This window comes from Mustela nigripes, chromosome 14 (assembly GCF_022355385.1).
Source record: "Mustela nigripes isolate SB6536 chromosome 14, MUSNIG.SB6536, whole genome shotgun sequence".
NCBI lineage: Eukaryota > Metazoa > Chordata > Mammalia > Carnivora > Mustelidae > Mustela > Mustela nigripes.
The window spans coordinates 30,394,423-30,409,869 of record NC_081570.1 but is presented as its reverse complement, the minus strand read 5'-3'; the positions used below and the strand labels follow the sequence as shown (position 1 = coordinate 30,409,869).

The 15,447-nt window shown below is 42.5% G+C and overlaps 1 protein-coding gene across 2 annotated transcripts in view; it reads left to right on the top strand.

The window, feature by feature from the left end:
* The first annotated feature begins 977 nt into the window (after nucleotides 1-977).
* TRIT1 (tRNA isopentenyltransferase 1) overlaps nucleotides 978-15,447 on the top strand; it is a 49,481-nt gene continuing 35,011 nt past the window's right edge. For both annotated transcript variants that reach the window (XM_059374222.1, XM_059374221.1), the window contains exon 1: nucleotides 978-1,160. In XM_059374222.1, the coding sequence (XP_059230205.1) occupies nucleotides 987-1,160 (174 nt within the window). In that variant the 5' untranslated portion in view covers nucleotides 978-986. The remainder of the gene's footprint in view (nucleotides 1,161-15,447) is intronic.

Sequence of the window (15,447 nt, the reverse complement as noted above, 5' to 3'; positions counted from 1 at the left end):
TCTTTTACCCTTTCTTCCTTATTTTTCCTCTTCATATTTTGTGGGTTGTTTACTTGCTGTTCTTAACCCATTTCTTGCATTCTTTTCACCAAAAAGGAGAAAACTTTTGTCCCGCTTTCTGATTGTGTCTCGCTTTGCGTTTTGGGATAAAAATGTTAGAGCAGCCGCCCTTGCCTGAGAACTGGGCAGATATCTGATCCTGGAGAACACCACACATCTATCAGCTCACTGGCACTAGCAGTAGATAGGCAAACCATTCTCCTTTCCGTTTAACAATTATTGGGTATCTTTCTGTATCAGACACTGTGCTAGGCACTGGAGATACAGCAATTACCTAGGCAGAATCTGTTCCTTGCCTTTATGGAGCTAACAGCCTGGAATGGAAATCAGACAATACACAAGAAATCAGTATATAGGGGCGCCTGGGTGGCTCAGTGGGTTAAAGCCTCTGCTTTCGGCTCAGGTCATGATCCCAGGATGCTGGGATCGAGCCTCGCATCGGGCTCTCTGCTCAGCAAGGAGCCTGCTTTCCTTCCTCTCTCTCTGCCTGCCTCTCTACCTACCTGTGATCTCTGTCAAATAAATTAAAAAAAAAAAGAAATCAGTATATATTTTTATATTGTAATTAGTGGTATGAAGAAAAGAACTAGGTGCCGTGAAAGAAAAAATAACAGGGATAGACTTGAGATAGGACTGCCATCCCTCATTTAAGAGAGGAGATAGTTTCTAAAAAAATAAATCTTTTTAATAAATCGATAATCAGTTATTTAAAAAAAAAAAAAACCAAAAAGGAGAGAGGAAGATTGTCGAGCCTCTGATACCAGCAAGCTGATGACAGGCATGTCGAAGCTTCTTAAGCTTGGAAACCGTGGTCTCGCCCCTCCCACCCCTCCTCTTGTCCTCCTCGCGGAACCCTACGTATGCGCAGGCGCACTGACGGTTGCCATGGGGACAGCTGCTCCCGCGCAATCGCAGATATCTTCAAGATGGCGGCGGCGGCGGCTGCACGAGCAGTTTCTGTGGGCGCCGGGCTACGGGGTGTGCCACGGACACTGCCTCTTGTAGTGATTCTCGGGGCCACGGGCACCGGCAAATCCAGCCTGGCGTTGCAGCTAGGCCAGCGGCTCGGTGGAGAAATCGTTAGCGCTGACTCCATGCAGGTAAGAGTGTGGTTGGCCCCGGGCCTGCGAAACCCAGAGGCCGCCTGCGGGCCTGTGGTCGAGTGGATTCCCTGTCGCATGGTGGTAGTGGGTGAACCCCGAGGCTTGTGGGGTGGAGTGAAGGGAACCCATAATTACTAGAGGCCCACCGTGTACCAGACATAGTGTCAGGCTCTTGAGTCAGTTTTCTCTCATTTGCTCCTCAAGACGTTGCTGTTGATAGATGCTATCTCCATTGACGCTTGAGGGAATTCACCTAGGGAGATGAAACGGCTTTCTCCGTGTCACATAGCGAATAAGGGGAGGAGATGGCATTTGAACCTACATGGTTGACAGGCGTCCAATAAATACCTGTTGAATGAAAATTGTTACAGCGCTTTTGCTATTTAGAGTACTCAGCGACAGCGGTATAAATCGGTTACCGTCTATGAATAACTCCTGAGGGAATGGAACAGGGTGGATATTCAGGAGACCTGCATTCTAGTTCCGAATCTGCCATCGACCGCGTGAGCTTAACGTATCTGTAAAGTGGAAAAAATGGCACCTACTTCCCAGGGCTGTGGTGCAAAATAAGTGAGAGCGTGAGTTTTAGAATGGAGAGCACGGTCCTGAAAAGGCCGGGGCCAGGCACCTGGTAAATGTTTAAGTTGAGATTTTTAACTCCCTACTGGCTGATGGGAGCCAGGAGGCTTTGTCCTCTTCCTTGAGTTAGAGGGAAGCCGAGGAGGGTAATACACCTGGCACCCGGTTGCATTTGGGCTTGGGTTGAGAGTGGTTGACATTTAGGGTAAATCTGTGATGGAGGAATTGTAAACCCTATTTATTGAAGATAATTTGCAGTTAATGAGTTTTTACAGAGTAAATGAGATGCTTGATGGGAAATGCCTGCCACTGAGTCTGGTATCTACCTGATGGGTACTCAGCAAGGAAAGGCATTCCTTCTCCCTACTATACCTGATAAACCTCTGGGCATGGGCATGGTTTCTACCTTTATTAATTCATTTGGAGTGACATGGCCATCAACACACAAATGATTAGGATGATTCAACAAATGTTAGTTTGCAGCCTTTATTTTGTGTCAACTTCGAGAGACAGACTTTACCCCAAATCCCAGCCCTGTCTTTTCTAAGATATGTGACTTCAGCCTGACCTCTTTGTGCCTTTGTTTCTTCTGTACAATAGGAAGAAGAATACCAGTAACACAACATAATTGTGATGATTGATGTGATAAAGTGCGTAAAGCATTTAATACAAGATAGGGTGCATGGTGCTAAAAATATAAGTGCTATTTTCTCCAAGGCTCTTTGGAAAGAGAAAATCATAATCCCCTTCCTCAGGGAGTTTTAGTCCAGCTAAACATGAAACAGAGCAATTAGAAAGTATTTGAACTATGATATTAATGATGCTTTGCAAGGTGGATGGTTAGGGAGGAGAGAAACCACAAATGTTAGATTTTATACTAAACCATATAGTTTCTGAGAAGGGAGAAATCCTTGAAGGCTGATATAGTTAGTCATGTAAAGCTCTCTGAAAAGGGACTTGAAAGGTGAAGTTTAGATAGATAAGAAGAAAAGGCATGTCAAAGGAAGGAACATGAATGAAGATTTAGGTGAATATGTAGGACAGTGAATGTAGAACAGTGTGTATGTAGGTCAGTGAAAGAAGGATGTTCATTAGGTATTGTAGATATTGTGGATGGAACGGAGAATGAGTAACATGATGAAGGCAGTGTGTAAGAAGCATTCATTTGTGAACAGTATGCACAGTGAATTGGATGTGGGGGTGGGTGTTAGGAATGCGGGGGAAGGGAGAGGTGTAACTTTAAAAAAAATTTTTTTTTATTTATTTGACAGAGATCACAAGTAGGCAGAGAGAAAGAGGGAAGCAGGCTCCCCACCGAGCAGAGAGCCCAACGTGGGGCTTGATTCCAGGACCCCGAGATTATGACCTGAGCCGAAGGCAGAGGCTTTAACCTACTGAGCCACTCAGGTGCCCTGTAACTTTTTTTTTTTTTTTAAGATATATTTATTTGAGGGCTGCCTGGGTGGCTCAGTGGGTTAAGCCTCTGTCTTTAGCTTAGGTCATGATCTCAGGGTCCTGGGATTGAGTCCTGCATCAGGTTCTCTGCTGGGCGGGGAGCCTGCTTCCTCCTCCCTCTCTCTTTCTGCTTGCCTCTTTGCCTGCTTGTGATCTCTCTCTGTCAAATAAATAAAAATCTTAAAAAAAAAAAAGAGAGAGATTTATTTGAGAGAGAGAGAGTGTGTACTTGAGCAAGCTGGGGGAGAGGGAGAGAATCTTAAAGCAGAGTCCTCTCTGAGTGTGGAGCCTACCATGGGGCTCGATCCCAGGAACCTGAGATTATGACCTGAGATGAAATCAAGAGTTGGACAGTTAACTTACTGAGCCACTCAGGTGCCCCAAGATGTAACGTTTTTTGAAGGTATAATCATGTTACAGTGAGCTGGTCACTGATTGCTGAAAGAATGAAGGACATAATAGACTGAAGATTCAGGTTTGTATGCCTGGGAGAGTCTGGTGAGCCTTGGAATCAGGAAGATTTGGCAAGGCACAGTGGGAGTAGCAACAGGACATCCAAGGGGAAAGTCTGCTGGGTAGGTGGAGAGTGTGCAGCAGGTGTGACTCCACTTCAAGACTCTTGTACTTACTGTCTCTGCCTGGTGGCACTTATTCCTCTAACCATGTGGCTTGCTTTCTCTCTTCATTATGTCTTTACTATGATGTCCTCCTACTGAGGCCTTCTCTGATCATCCCATTTAAAGTAAGACATCACCGGGGTGCCTGGGTGGCCCAGTCATTGGGCATTTGCCTTCGGCTCAGGTCATGATCCCAGCATGGAGCCCCATGTTGGGCTCCCTGCTCCACGGGAAGCCTGCTTCTCACTCTCCCTCTTGCCCTGCTTGTATTCCATCTCTCACTGTCTCTCTCTCTCTCTGTCAAATAAATAAATAAAATCTTTAAAAATAAAAAATAAAATAACGCACCACCAATCCCTGTTCCCTATCTTTCTCATATAGCAAACAGTCCTTGTCAGGGGAATGTTCCCAGTAAATCATCTTAATTTTACATCATCTTTTTTTTTTCCCCCCCAGATTTTACTTATTTGAGAGAGAGCACACAAGCATGAATGGTGGGGAGGGGCAGAAGGAGAGGGCAAAGCAGACTCCCCATGAAGCAGGAGGCCTGACAAGGGGCTCCGTCCAGGACCCTGGGATCATGACCTGAGCCAAAGGCAGATGCTTAACTGACTGAGACACCCAGGTGCCCCAATTTTACATCTGTTTTTAAGTAAGTTAGTGTGTTCTGGCCATGAGTGCCGTGTATATATAGCTCTGTAATAGCTGTTATCCATATCTCAGGAGTGTTTCTTTTCTCATAACTGTACCTTAAGGTTGAGGTTGCCAGAGGTGGTGTTTGGTATAAAATAGGTCATGTCAATGTGCCTTTTATAGTGCTGATGATATGGTAGACCCTTAATATTTGATGAAATATATATATATATTTTTAAAGATTTTATTTATTTATTTGACAGACAGAGATCACAAGTAGGCAGAGAGGCAGGCAGAGAGAGAGAGAGGGAAGCAGGCTTCCTGCGGAGCAGAGAGCCCGATGCAGGGCTTGATCCCAGGACCCTGAGATCATGACCCGAGCCGAAGGCAGCAGCCCAAACCACTGAGCCACCCAGGCGCCCCTTGATGAAATATTTTAAAGAATATTTTATTTATTTGACAGAGAGAGAAAGACAGCGAGAGGGGGAACACAGGTAGGGGGAGTGGGAGAGGGAGAAATAGGCTTTCCGTTGAGCAGGGAGCCTGATGGGGGGTGGAGCCCAAGACCCTGGGAACATGACCCAAGCCGACCCATACCTAACGACTGAGCCATCCAGGTGTCCCGGATGAAATATTTGTTGGCTTGCCTTATTAAAACAGCACATCTTGATCCATTCAGATTTTTTCCTGTGGTTATATAGGTAACTGAAATGTAAGACTTAAATTTCTTTCATCCTAGGGATGCCATGAGGATTAATTGATATGAAAACACTTTGAAGATTATCCAGCATTCTGAACTGGCTATCGGTTGTGTTTAGTTTTGATTATATCATGGATATTTGTAACATTTCCTTTTGGTCCCTATTGGAAAACTTTGATCTTTGATTTTACTTTTCAGTCTAAATAATTATATAAAGTATCACAGCCCCATTTACGTGGCCATACACAGTTCTTCATTTCTATCTTTGCTTACATGTCCCTGTTATCTGTTTCACTTGCCCTTTTTTTTTTTAAGATTTATTTATTTATTTATTTGACAGGCAGAGATCACAAGTAGGCAGAGAGGCAGCCAGGGGGGAGGAGGGAAGCAGGTTCCCTACTGAGCAGAGAGCCCAATGTGTGCTGCGATCCGAGGACCCTTCCTGGGATCATGACCTGAGCGGAAGGCAGAGGCTTTAACCCACTGAGCCACCCAGGTGCCCCTGTTACACTTATTTTTTATCCAGAGAAAGGAGATTGCACTTTTTAGTCACTTGAGGTTGACTCAGAATTTTTGGTAAGCATATGAACAAAATTATGTTTAAAGAAAGAATTGAAATATAGTGGACACACATTACATTTTCAGTTTCAGGTGTACAAAGTGATATTCTTTAAAAAAAAAAAATGACATTCTTAGTATTGGATTACCAGCTCCTTGAAAGAGCATTTTCAATTGCGAATAAATACACAGGCAGAATGATAATAATAACTTAAATTTGTATAGCAGATTTTTTTTATAATATACTTACAGATGCTTGATATCTCACAATAACCTTGTAAGGTAGATACTGTCATTTCACAGGTAAGGAAACAGGCTTTGCAATAAGGTCTTACAGTAAGTAGCAAACCTGGAGTTGAACATTGTTGTTTACTTTCCATGCCTACTGCTTTGTCCACAGGAAACCATCCCCTATAGATGAGGCAGGAGCAGTGGTGCTCAATCATTAGGGAGTTACTTCTTTTTTTTCCTCCCCCCTAAATATTTTATTTATTTGACACAGAGAGAGAGAGATAGTGAGAGAGGGAACACAAGTAGGGGGAGTAGGAGAGGGAGAAGCAGGCCCCCAGCCAGGGAAGGAGCCTGATGTGAGGCTTGATCCCAGGATGCTGGCATCATGACCTGAGCTGAAGGCAAGATGCTTAACGACTGAGCCACTGAGGCGCCCTGAGAGTATTTCTTTTTTCTTTTTTTTAAAGATTTTATTTATTTATTTCACAGAGATCACAAGTAGGCAGAGCAGCAGGCAGAGAGAGGGGGAAGCAGGCTCCCTGCGGAGCAGAGAGCCCCATATGGGGCTCGATCCCAGGACCCTAGGATCATGACCCGAGCAGAAGGTAGAGGCTTAACCCACTGAACCACCCAGACGCCCCCCTGAGAGAATTTCTTAACTTGTGTGCCACTCTTCTTTCCCAGGAGTGTGCTACATTTTCATCAGGATTGAAAATGTATTTTAGGGTTCATATTGTGAGTTGTAGTGTGAATTCATGGTGATGTCTGTCTGGTGGAGTGTTTGAAGCTTAGTGGTGGCCACACAATGGGCGGCTTAAGGGGATAAAACTTGCTGCAACTAAGAGATATAATTTAATGTCAGTAATTTAATGATACCTGGAGAGAATGTTTACTGAAACTAAAGAGAAACTTGGCCTTGTGGAGAGCCTAGATGGAACAGTAAACTTTGTTATACAGCCACACAGACAAAAAAGTAACCAAATGGAAAGTGTGATAATTAGAATGTTCCTCCAAAGTTCCAAGTTGATTTTTTTTTTTAAATTTTATTTATTTGACAGAGAGAGAGATCACAAGCAGGCAGAGAGAGAGAGGAGGAAGCAGGCTCCCTGCCGAGCAGAGAGCCCGATGTGGGACTCGATCCCAGGACCCCCGGATCATGACCTGAGCTGAAGACAGAGGCTTAACCCACTGATTTTTTAAAAAACAAATATTTGCATTTTAATCCTTTTGGAATGATGTCTAGAATTTTGTATTTTGTAAGTGTAATAGTAATTCAAAAAGGATTGCAAGACACTTTTTTTTTAAAGATTTTATTGATTTATTTATTTGACAGAGAGGAGAGAGAGAGAGAGACACTGAAAGAGGGAACACAAACAGGGGGAGTGGGAAAGGGAGAAGCAGGCCTTCCAGTGAGCAAGGAGCCCAACACAGGGCTCTATCCCAGGACCCTGGGATCAGGACCTGAGCCGAAGGCAGATGTTTAACGACTGGGCCACCCAGATGCCCCAAAACACTGTCTTAAAATTTATTTTATTTTTTATTTTTGAAAATGAACTTTTTTTTTTTTAAGAATTTATTTATTTGACAGACACAGATGACAAGTAGGCAAAGAGGCAGGCAGAGAGAGAGGAGGAAGCAGGCCTCCTGCTGAGCAGAGAGCCCAATGCAGGGCTCAATCCCAGGACCCTGGGATCATGACCTGAGCTGAAGGCAGAGGCTTTAACCCACTGAGCCACCCAGGCGCCCCTGTCTTAAAATTTAAATTGTCTTGCACCCCATACTTACTTTGTTATCCCTTTGTTCTACCTTAGCTGTAGGGAGATCCCTTTGTGCTACCTTTACTGTAGGGCCATCCCTATTGGGGCAGTTCCCTTCTAGGGAAAGTGATCATTTTTGTAAACATTGAATAAGTAAGTGCTTTAAGTATTGAGGTAGCTTCTTTGAGGGAAAATGACAGTGGAGTGTTAAGGGTAGTATATCTTAGGATGATAATGTTGTCATGGAGCCTAATGGTGACTTGCTTCTGTAGCCATGTAGCATACGAAGGTCCTGCCTGGCTTTTTGCTTCCCATTCTCATGCACTTAATTTGTTGAGTGGGACATCAGAAACACTCTGAGGAATTACTTGCTTAGGGACTACTGCTGGACTCTGCTTTGGATTTTTGCATGGCAGGTGTGACAAAAGTGAAAAACAGCATTTGTGCTTAATTTCCTGAGTTTTCCAAACCCCAGTTTCATAAATTATAGAAACTAAATATTGTTAATCAGTGGTAAGAGTCTGCTTTTAAGGAAGGACAGGTAATGCAATCCCTGTTTTCCAGGATGGAAAAACTGAGGCCCAGAAGATTAAAAGAGCACGCTAGAGATCTCGCTGCAAGATACTGGTACACCTGGGAATTGGATCTAGGTCTTCTGATTCCAGTGTAGTGTCTGATATATTGCAGGAAGATGATACTGAAGGTCTTCTTTTCAGTCTGAGTCTTTTTCTTGGCATGTAAATTCAAGGTACAATACATCGCCTTCAGTCACTGGATGAAACATTGTACTGAGAAACATGAAGGCACTTGCCAAAAGATGTACAATGACTGCCTGGAAATACAGACTGCCAACTATATGCCAAGAGAAAAATAAACAAAGTGTTCTATTTGGGTTTATAGAGAGGAAGTATCTCTAATGCCTTAGTTCTTCAAGTCCTGTGGAGAAGCAGTAGTCATACATAGGAGCACAGTTCCCTTTGTGTTTGTCTAAACCTACAAGAGGAGAAGCAAATGATTTTTGGCAATCTGACTTGTGAGCAGGCTGTGTGTCATCTAATAGAGGCGGAGTTCTGCGTTCTTTTTGTCTGCTTTGGGACATAATTTAGGAGCAGTTTTTTGTTTTTTGTTTTTGTTTTTTAAAACCAAAGGACTATTTGTCTGATAGTGCTCAAGGAAGATCTGGGATGCATGGGGGAGGGCTATGAAAGGAGAGATGGGAGGGTGGATCACAGTGGCTTAGTAGGACATGAAATAAAAGTCACAAAAATCTGTTACCCAGGAGAGATGGGAGCTATCTGGAGGCTATTTGCAGAGAAAGAGGGGGAAGCAGGCTTCCCGCTGAGCAGAGAGCCCGATGTTGGGGTTTGATCCCAGGACCCTGAGATCATGACCTGAACAGAAGGCAGAGGCTTAACCCACTGAACCACCCAGGTGCCCCCAGAAGCGATCTTTAAAAAAATAAATACCTTAGCCTGACAGGAGGCTAAGAGGGAAATCTCAAAATTTTTGACGCATCTAAAAAATCTGTTATGAGTTTCTAGATCCCTTAGATCACCTCCATTGTGACGGAATTTAGTTTTCCTTTGCCTACAGTATTAAACCTGGGTGGGTTGTTCATATACTGTATATTCACTTTTTTGCAGCTATGGGAAGAACTCTGGAATCAAACATCCTATTTTATATAAGGAAAGAGAAGTTGCCACTGGCCAAATGAGAAACCATAGGCGAGCATAGATAGGACTTGTAGGTTCCGATTAGTGAGGATGAAATGCTGCCCTGATGTTTCCGTGCTTGGGGCAAGGTGTTGAAACTGCTCTTCTTCAAAAGGAGTATATATTCGAGACATGCAAGTTATTTGGGGTAAATAGGAATTCACCTTTGTGATTTGTATGTGGCTTACCTAAGTTGTTTTTGGTTTCTTGTGTAGTTTGAATTCTTCAGATAAATTTGAATCAGACTGTGGTCCTGTTTGCCTCCTTGCTTACCTTTGGGGTTCTGGTTCTGAGCTAGAGCTTCACCACTGCTATTTCCTCATTGTGGGATCTAGAGTTCCAGGTCTTACCATGAAAATCATCATCATCATCACAACATAGTAGACAATTATAGTGTATATGCCAGGTACTGTTCTAAAAGTTTTGACGTGGGGCGCCTGGGTGGCTCAGTGGGTTAAACCGCTGCCTTCAGCTCAGGTCATGATCTCAGGGTCCTGGGATCGAGTCCCGCATCGGGCTCTCTGCTCAGCAGGGAGCCTGCTTCCTTCTCTCTCTCTGCCTGCCTCTCAGTGTACTTGTGATTTCTCTCTGTCAAATAAATAAATAAAATCTTAAAAAATAAATAAATAAATAAAAGTTTTGACGTATATTACCTAATTTAATCTCCTCACCACAGCCTTGTGAGGTAGGCACTATTATTATCTCAGCCCTACAGAAAATTACTTTCTTGAGCCCTCATCTCTGCTTTTCTATGTTTTTTCCTCCACCTCTTTATATTTGTCCATCCTGTATCCCGTTCTTCTTCTTTCTTTTTTTTTTTTTAAGCTTTTATCCATTTACTTGAGAGAGAGCTTGTGAGTGAGAGAGCACAAGCAGAGGGAGAGGAAGAAGCAGACTTCCCACTGAGCAGGGAGCCCGACGTGGGTCTTGATCTCAGGACCCTGAGATCATGACCTGAGCCAAAGGCAGCCGCCTAACCTACTGAGCCACCCAGGTGCCCCCGCATCCCGTTCTTTTCCTCTGTGTCCTCTGTATCACTGTATACATTTTATCAGGTAGAGGAGAAAGACTTCCCTGACAAAAGAACAGCATGAGCAAAGCATGTGTGTTTTCGAGTGACGAGCAATTATCTGGCATAGAGGATGCTTGAGGGACAGTAGTTGATGATGAAACTAAAAATATAAGACCCGTTGAACAAATTGTAGAGGCCCTTGAAAGGAATGCCAGCAGGTATGGGGTTTTAGACATGGAAGTGACAGTAAGTCTGTTTCATTGGGTAATTCTGATGGCGAAGTGAAGAGTGGGTTAGAGAGGGATAACAAGCTAAGAATTTGGTTACATGAGCCTGGATGAGAGGGGCTGGCGTTGGACTGTGGCTAGGGAGAAGAGGTAACCATTTTGGCATTTTGGAGGCAGAATCTAGGATTTTGGTTATTAAACTGGAAGTATGAGAAAAAATGATAGAGAACAAAGCCTTTTAGATTTCGAAGAAAGAGACATGCTTCTTGAAAAAATCCGGATTAACACAGAAAAGTACAAAGGATATATCACCATAGTCTTAGCATCCAGAGGTAACCTTAACCATGATTTTGACTGCTCTTAAGTACCTCACATAAGTGGAATCAAAAATATTTCTTTTGTGACTGGCTTATTTCACTTAGCATAGGGTCCTCAAGGTTCATCCAATTTTATATAAATTGACTCATACATTTCATATTCTTTTTTTTTTTTAAGATTTTATTTATTTATTTGACAGAGGTCACAAGTAGGCAGAGAGGCAGGCAGAGAGAGAGGGGGAAGCAGGCTCCCCGTGGAGCAGAGAGCCCGATGCGGGACTCGATCCCAGGACCCCGGGATCATGACCTGAGCTGAAGGCAGAGGCTTTAACCCACTGAGCCACCCAGGCGCCCCATACATTTCATATTCTGTATCTTGCTTGCCTCTCCCCCGCTTAACAATATGTTATGGATATTTTTATGTTTTTATGTTGGTTTTATGTATGTTATCTTTTTAATTTTTTTTTTAAAGATTTTATTTATTTATTTGACAGACAGAGATCACCAGTAGGCAGAGGCAGGCAGAGAGAGAGAGAGGGGGAAGCAAGCTCCCCGCTGAGCAGAGAGCCTGATGTGGGTCTTGATCCCAGGATCCTGGGATCATGACCTGAGCAGAAGGCAGAGGCTTTAACTCACTGAACCACCCAGGTGCCCCTATGTATGTTACCTTTTTATTTTTTATTTTTTTAAAGATTTTATTTATATTTGACAGAGAGATCACAAGTAGGCAGAGAGGCAGGCAGAGAGGGGGAAGCAGGCTCCCTGCTGAGCAGAGGGCCTGATATGGGACTTGATCCCAGGACCCTGAGATCATGACCTGAGCTGAAGGCAGAGGCTTAACCCACTGAGCCACCCAGGCAGCCCTCTTTATGTGTTAATGTAACTGTATATCAGTGGTCTCAACCTGGGGTCATTTTGCCCCCTAAGGGCACATTTGCAATTTCTGGAGACATTTTTGGTTGTAACAACTGGGGAGGTAGGTTCCTGACATCTAATGGGTAGAGATCAGGAGTGCTGCTTAAGATCCTACTATGCATAAAACAGCTCCTCACAACAAAGAATTATTTGGCCCAAAATAGCAATATATTATACTGAAGTTAAACTCTGTTCTACATTGTCATTGTTGTTTGTTAAATTTTGAAGTAATTATAGATTTACATAAGAGTTTCAAAGATAGCAGAGAGTTCTTGTATACCCTTTATCCAACTTCTCCTAAAATTAGCATCATATATCATCTTGGTACATCTGCCAAAATTAAGAAATTGACATAGATATAATACTTTCAACTGTAGACTTTATTTGGATTTCACCAGTTTTTCTACTAATATCTTCTGTTTTCGGGATCCTATCTAGGGTCCCATGTTGCCTTTGGTCATCGTGTCTCTTTTGACTCCTCCAGTCTGTAGCAGTTTCTCAGGTGTTTCCAGTCTCTGACTTCTGAAGGGTACTACTGTTCAGCTTTTCTGTAGACGGTTTCTCAATTTGGGTTTGTCTGATAGTTTCTTATGATTACACTAGCATTACAGATTTTGGGAAAGCAAACCACAGAGGTGAAGTACCCTTCTCATTACATCATATCAGGGCATGATGGCAATATGACTTATTTCTGGTGATGTTAACCTTGATCATTTAGTTTGGGATGTGTCTGCCAGATTTCGCCACTGTGAAGTCCCTTTCTGTTCTCTGTTAGAAATGAGTTGCTGGGGCACCAGGGTACCTCACTTGTTAAGTGTCTGCCTTCGGCTCAGGTCATGATCCCAGGACAGCCCTGCATTGGGCTCCCTGCTCAGTGGGAAGCCTGCTTCTCCCACTCCCACTCCCCCTGCTTCTGCCTTTTTTGCTGTGTCTCTCTGTCAAAAAAATAAAATCTTAAAAAAAAAGAAAGAAAGAAAGAAAGGAAGGAAGAAAGGAAGGAAGGAAGAAAGAAAGAAAGGAAGAAAGAAGGTGCTAAGTTTAGCCCACGCTGAAGGGGAGAGGATTTAAGCTAGGAAACATGTATGTGCACTATTCCATGTGTACACAAATCTCTATGTTTATGTCAGTATCTGCATATAGATGAAAATAAACATGGGTTTATACCAGTATCTCTGACTCTACTGTGCACCACAAGGTTAATTCTAGTGTTTCTTTCCTTGCCCATTTGTGACTTCTTTCTCAGAGAGTAAGAAATTTGGTTCTCATTGTCTATAATGTGTTTACCAATTTGTGCAACCTGTATAGTAGTTTGCAGTAGTTACTTAGGTGAGAAACAAACTTCCCAATTAGGTATAATGTTTGTGTGTAGTTCTTTTTGCTCATTTTAGCCTTATAGTATCCAGTCATAAGAACGTTTTACACAGTTACTTAGGTAAGCTCCTTTTCTCCCTTCCACTGCCCTTCAGTGAAGTCATGCTATACATTTGTAATACAAGTAGATTTATTTGTTGCAGTCTGTATTCTGTCCTGGGATCCCCAGACATTCTGGTTGTTTTTTTTTTAAAGAATTGCCTACAGTAAAGTGCATTCTTTGTTGAGTACAGTTTTATGTTTTTTTTTTTTAAGTTTTTATTTATTTGACAGAGACATAGTGAGAGAGGGAACACAAGCCGGGGGAGTGGGAGAGAGAGAAGCAGGCTTCCTGCCAAGGAGTGAGCCAGATGCTGGGCTTGATCCCAGGACCCTGGGATCCTGACCTGAGCCGAAGGCAGATGCTTAACGACTGAGCTACCCAGGTGCCCCAGTTTTATGGGTTTTGATAAATACAGTCAGGTACCCACCTTTACAGTACCATATTGAACAGTTCCATCACTCTAAAAATTGCCTTGCGTGGCCTCTGTAGTCAGCTCTTCCACCTCTCCGACTTTCAACCACCACTGATTTGTTTTCTATCACCATGCTTTTGCCTTTTCCAGTGTACGTGGAGTCATACAATATGCAGCCCTTTGGGGTCCGACTTTTTCACTTAGCAGAGTATATTTTATTATTTATTTTTATTTATTATTTTTAAATCTTTCATTTATTTATTTGTCATAGAGAGCTCAAGCAAGGGGAGCCACTGGCAGAAGGAAAGGGAGAAGCAGGCTCCCTGCTGCGCAAGGAGCCTGATGCAGGACTCTATCCCAGGATCCTGGGATCATGACCTGAGCCAAAGGCAGATGCCCGCCAACAACAGACACCTAGGCGCCCCGCAAAGTACATTTTAAATTCTCCCATGTTGTTGCATGAGTCCATTATGCTTTATTGCTGAGTGTCATTCCATTGTACGGATGTGCCTACCTTAGTATGTCCATTCACTTATGAGAGGACATCAAGTTGTTAGCACTTCCTTTGTGCTGTTACAGACATCTGCTGATGGTTTAACTTTAAAAACTAAAGTTTTGGGGCACCTGGGTGGCTCAGTGGTTAAAGCCTCTGCCTTTGGCTCAGGTCATGATCTCAGGGTCCTGGGATTGAGCCTCACATCAGGCTCCTTGCTCGGCAGGGAGCTTACTTACCCCTCTCTCTCTGCCTGCCTCTCTGCCTACTTGTGATCTTTGTCTGTCAAATAAATAAATAAAATCTTTTAAAAAATAAAATAAAAACTGAAGTTTTTTCTAGAATGGCTGTGCCATTTTGCTTTTTGACCGGCAGTGAATGAGAATTTCTGTTCTTCTGTATTCTCTCCAGGATTTTTTTTTTTTTTTTTAAATTTTAGCAATTCTAATAGGTGTGTACTGGTATCTCTTGGTGGTCAATTTACATTTCCCTAAAGGCTAATGATGTTGAGCATCTTTTCATATGCTTATTTGCCATCTGTGTATCTTTGAAGTGTTTGTCAGATCTTTGGGGGGTGTGTTTGTCTTACTGACTTTTAAGAGTTCTTTGTATATCCTGGGTACCTATCCTTTATCAGATATGTTATTTGCAAATATTTTCTCCTGCTTTGTGGCTTATTTTTTCATTTTCTTCAGTGTCTTTCACAGAACAAAAGTTTTAAAATTTTCACTAAGTCCAATTTCTCTTGTTTCTTTTTAAATGGATCGTGTCTTTGATTTCCTATCCTAAAATTGCCAAACCCAAGGTCACACAGATTTTCTCACCATTTTTTAAAAAGTTTTATTTAAAAAAGAAAAGTTCTGTGGTTTTGTATTTTACATTTAAGTCTATGAGCTATTTTGAATAAATTTTTGTATAAGGGTTGAGATATTATGAATGTTCAGTTGTACCAGCACTGTTTTTGAAAGACTATCCTTTCTCCATTAAATTGCCTTTGTACTTTTGTCAAAAATCAGTTTATATTTGTGCAGGTCTATTGCTGGGCTGCATTCTTTTCCATTGATCTGTGTGTCTTTTTTTTTTTTTTGCCAATATTGCTTTGTCTTGGTTACTGTGGCTTTGTATTAAATCTTGAAATTGGATAGTGTAAGCTCTCCAACTTTCTACTTCTCTGTTTTTAATCTCTGTGTATTCTATTTTATAGGTGTATTGCTATGAGCTAGGTTTCTACTGAAGGACATTTGGAGGGTTG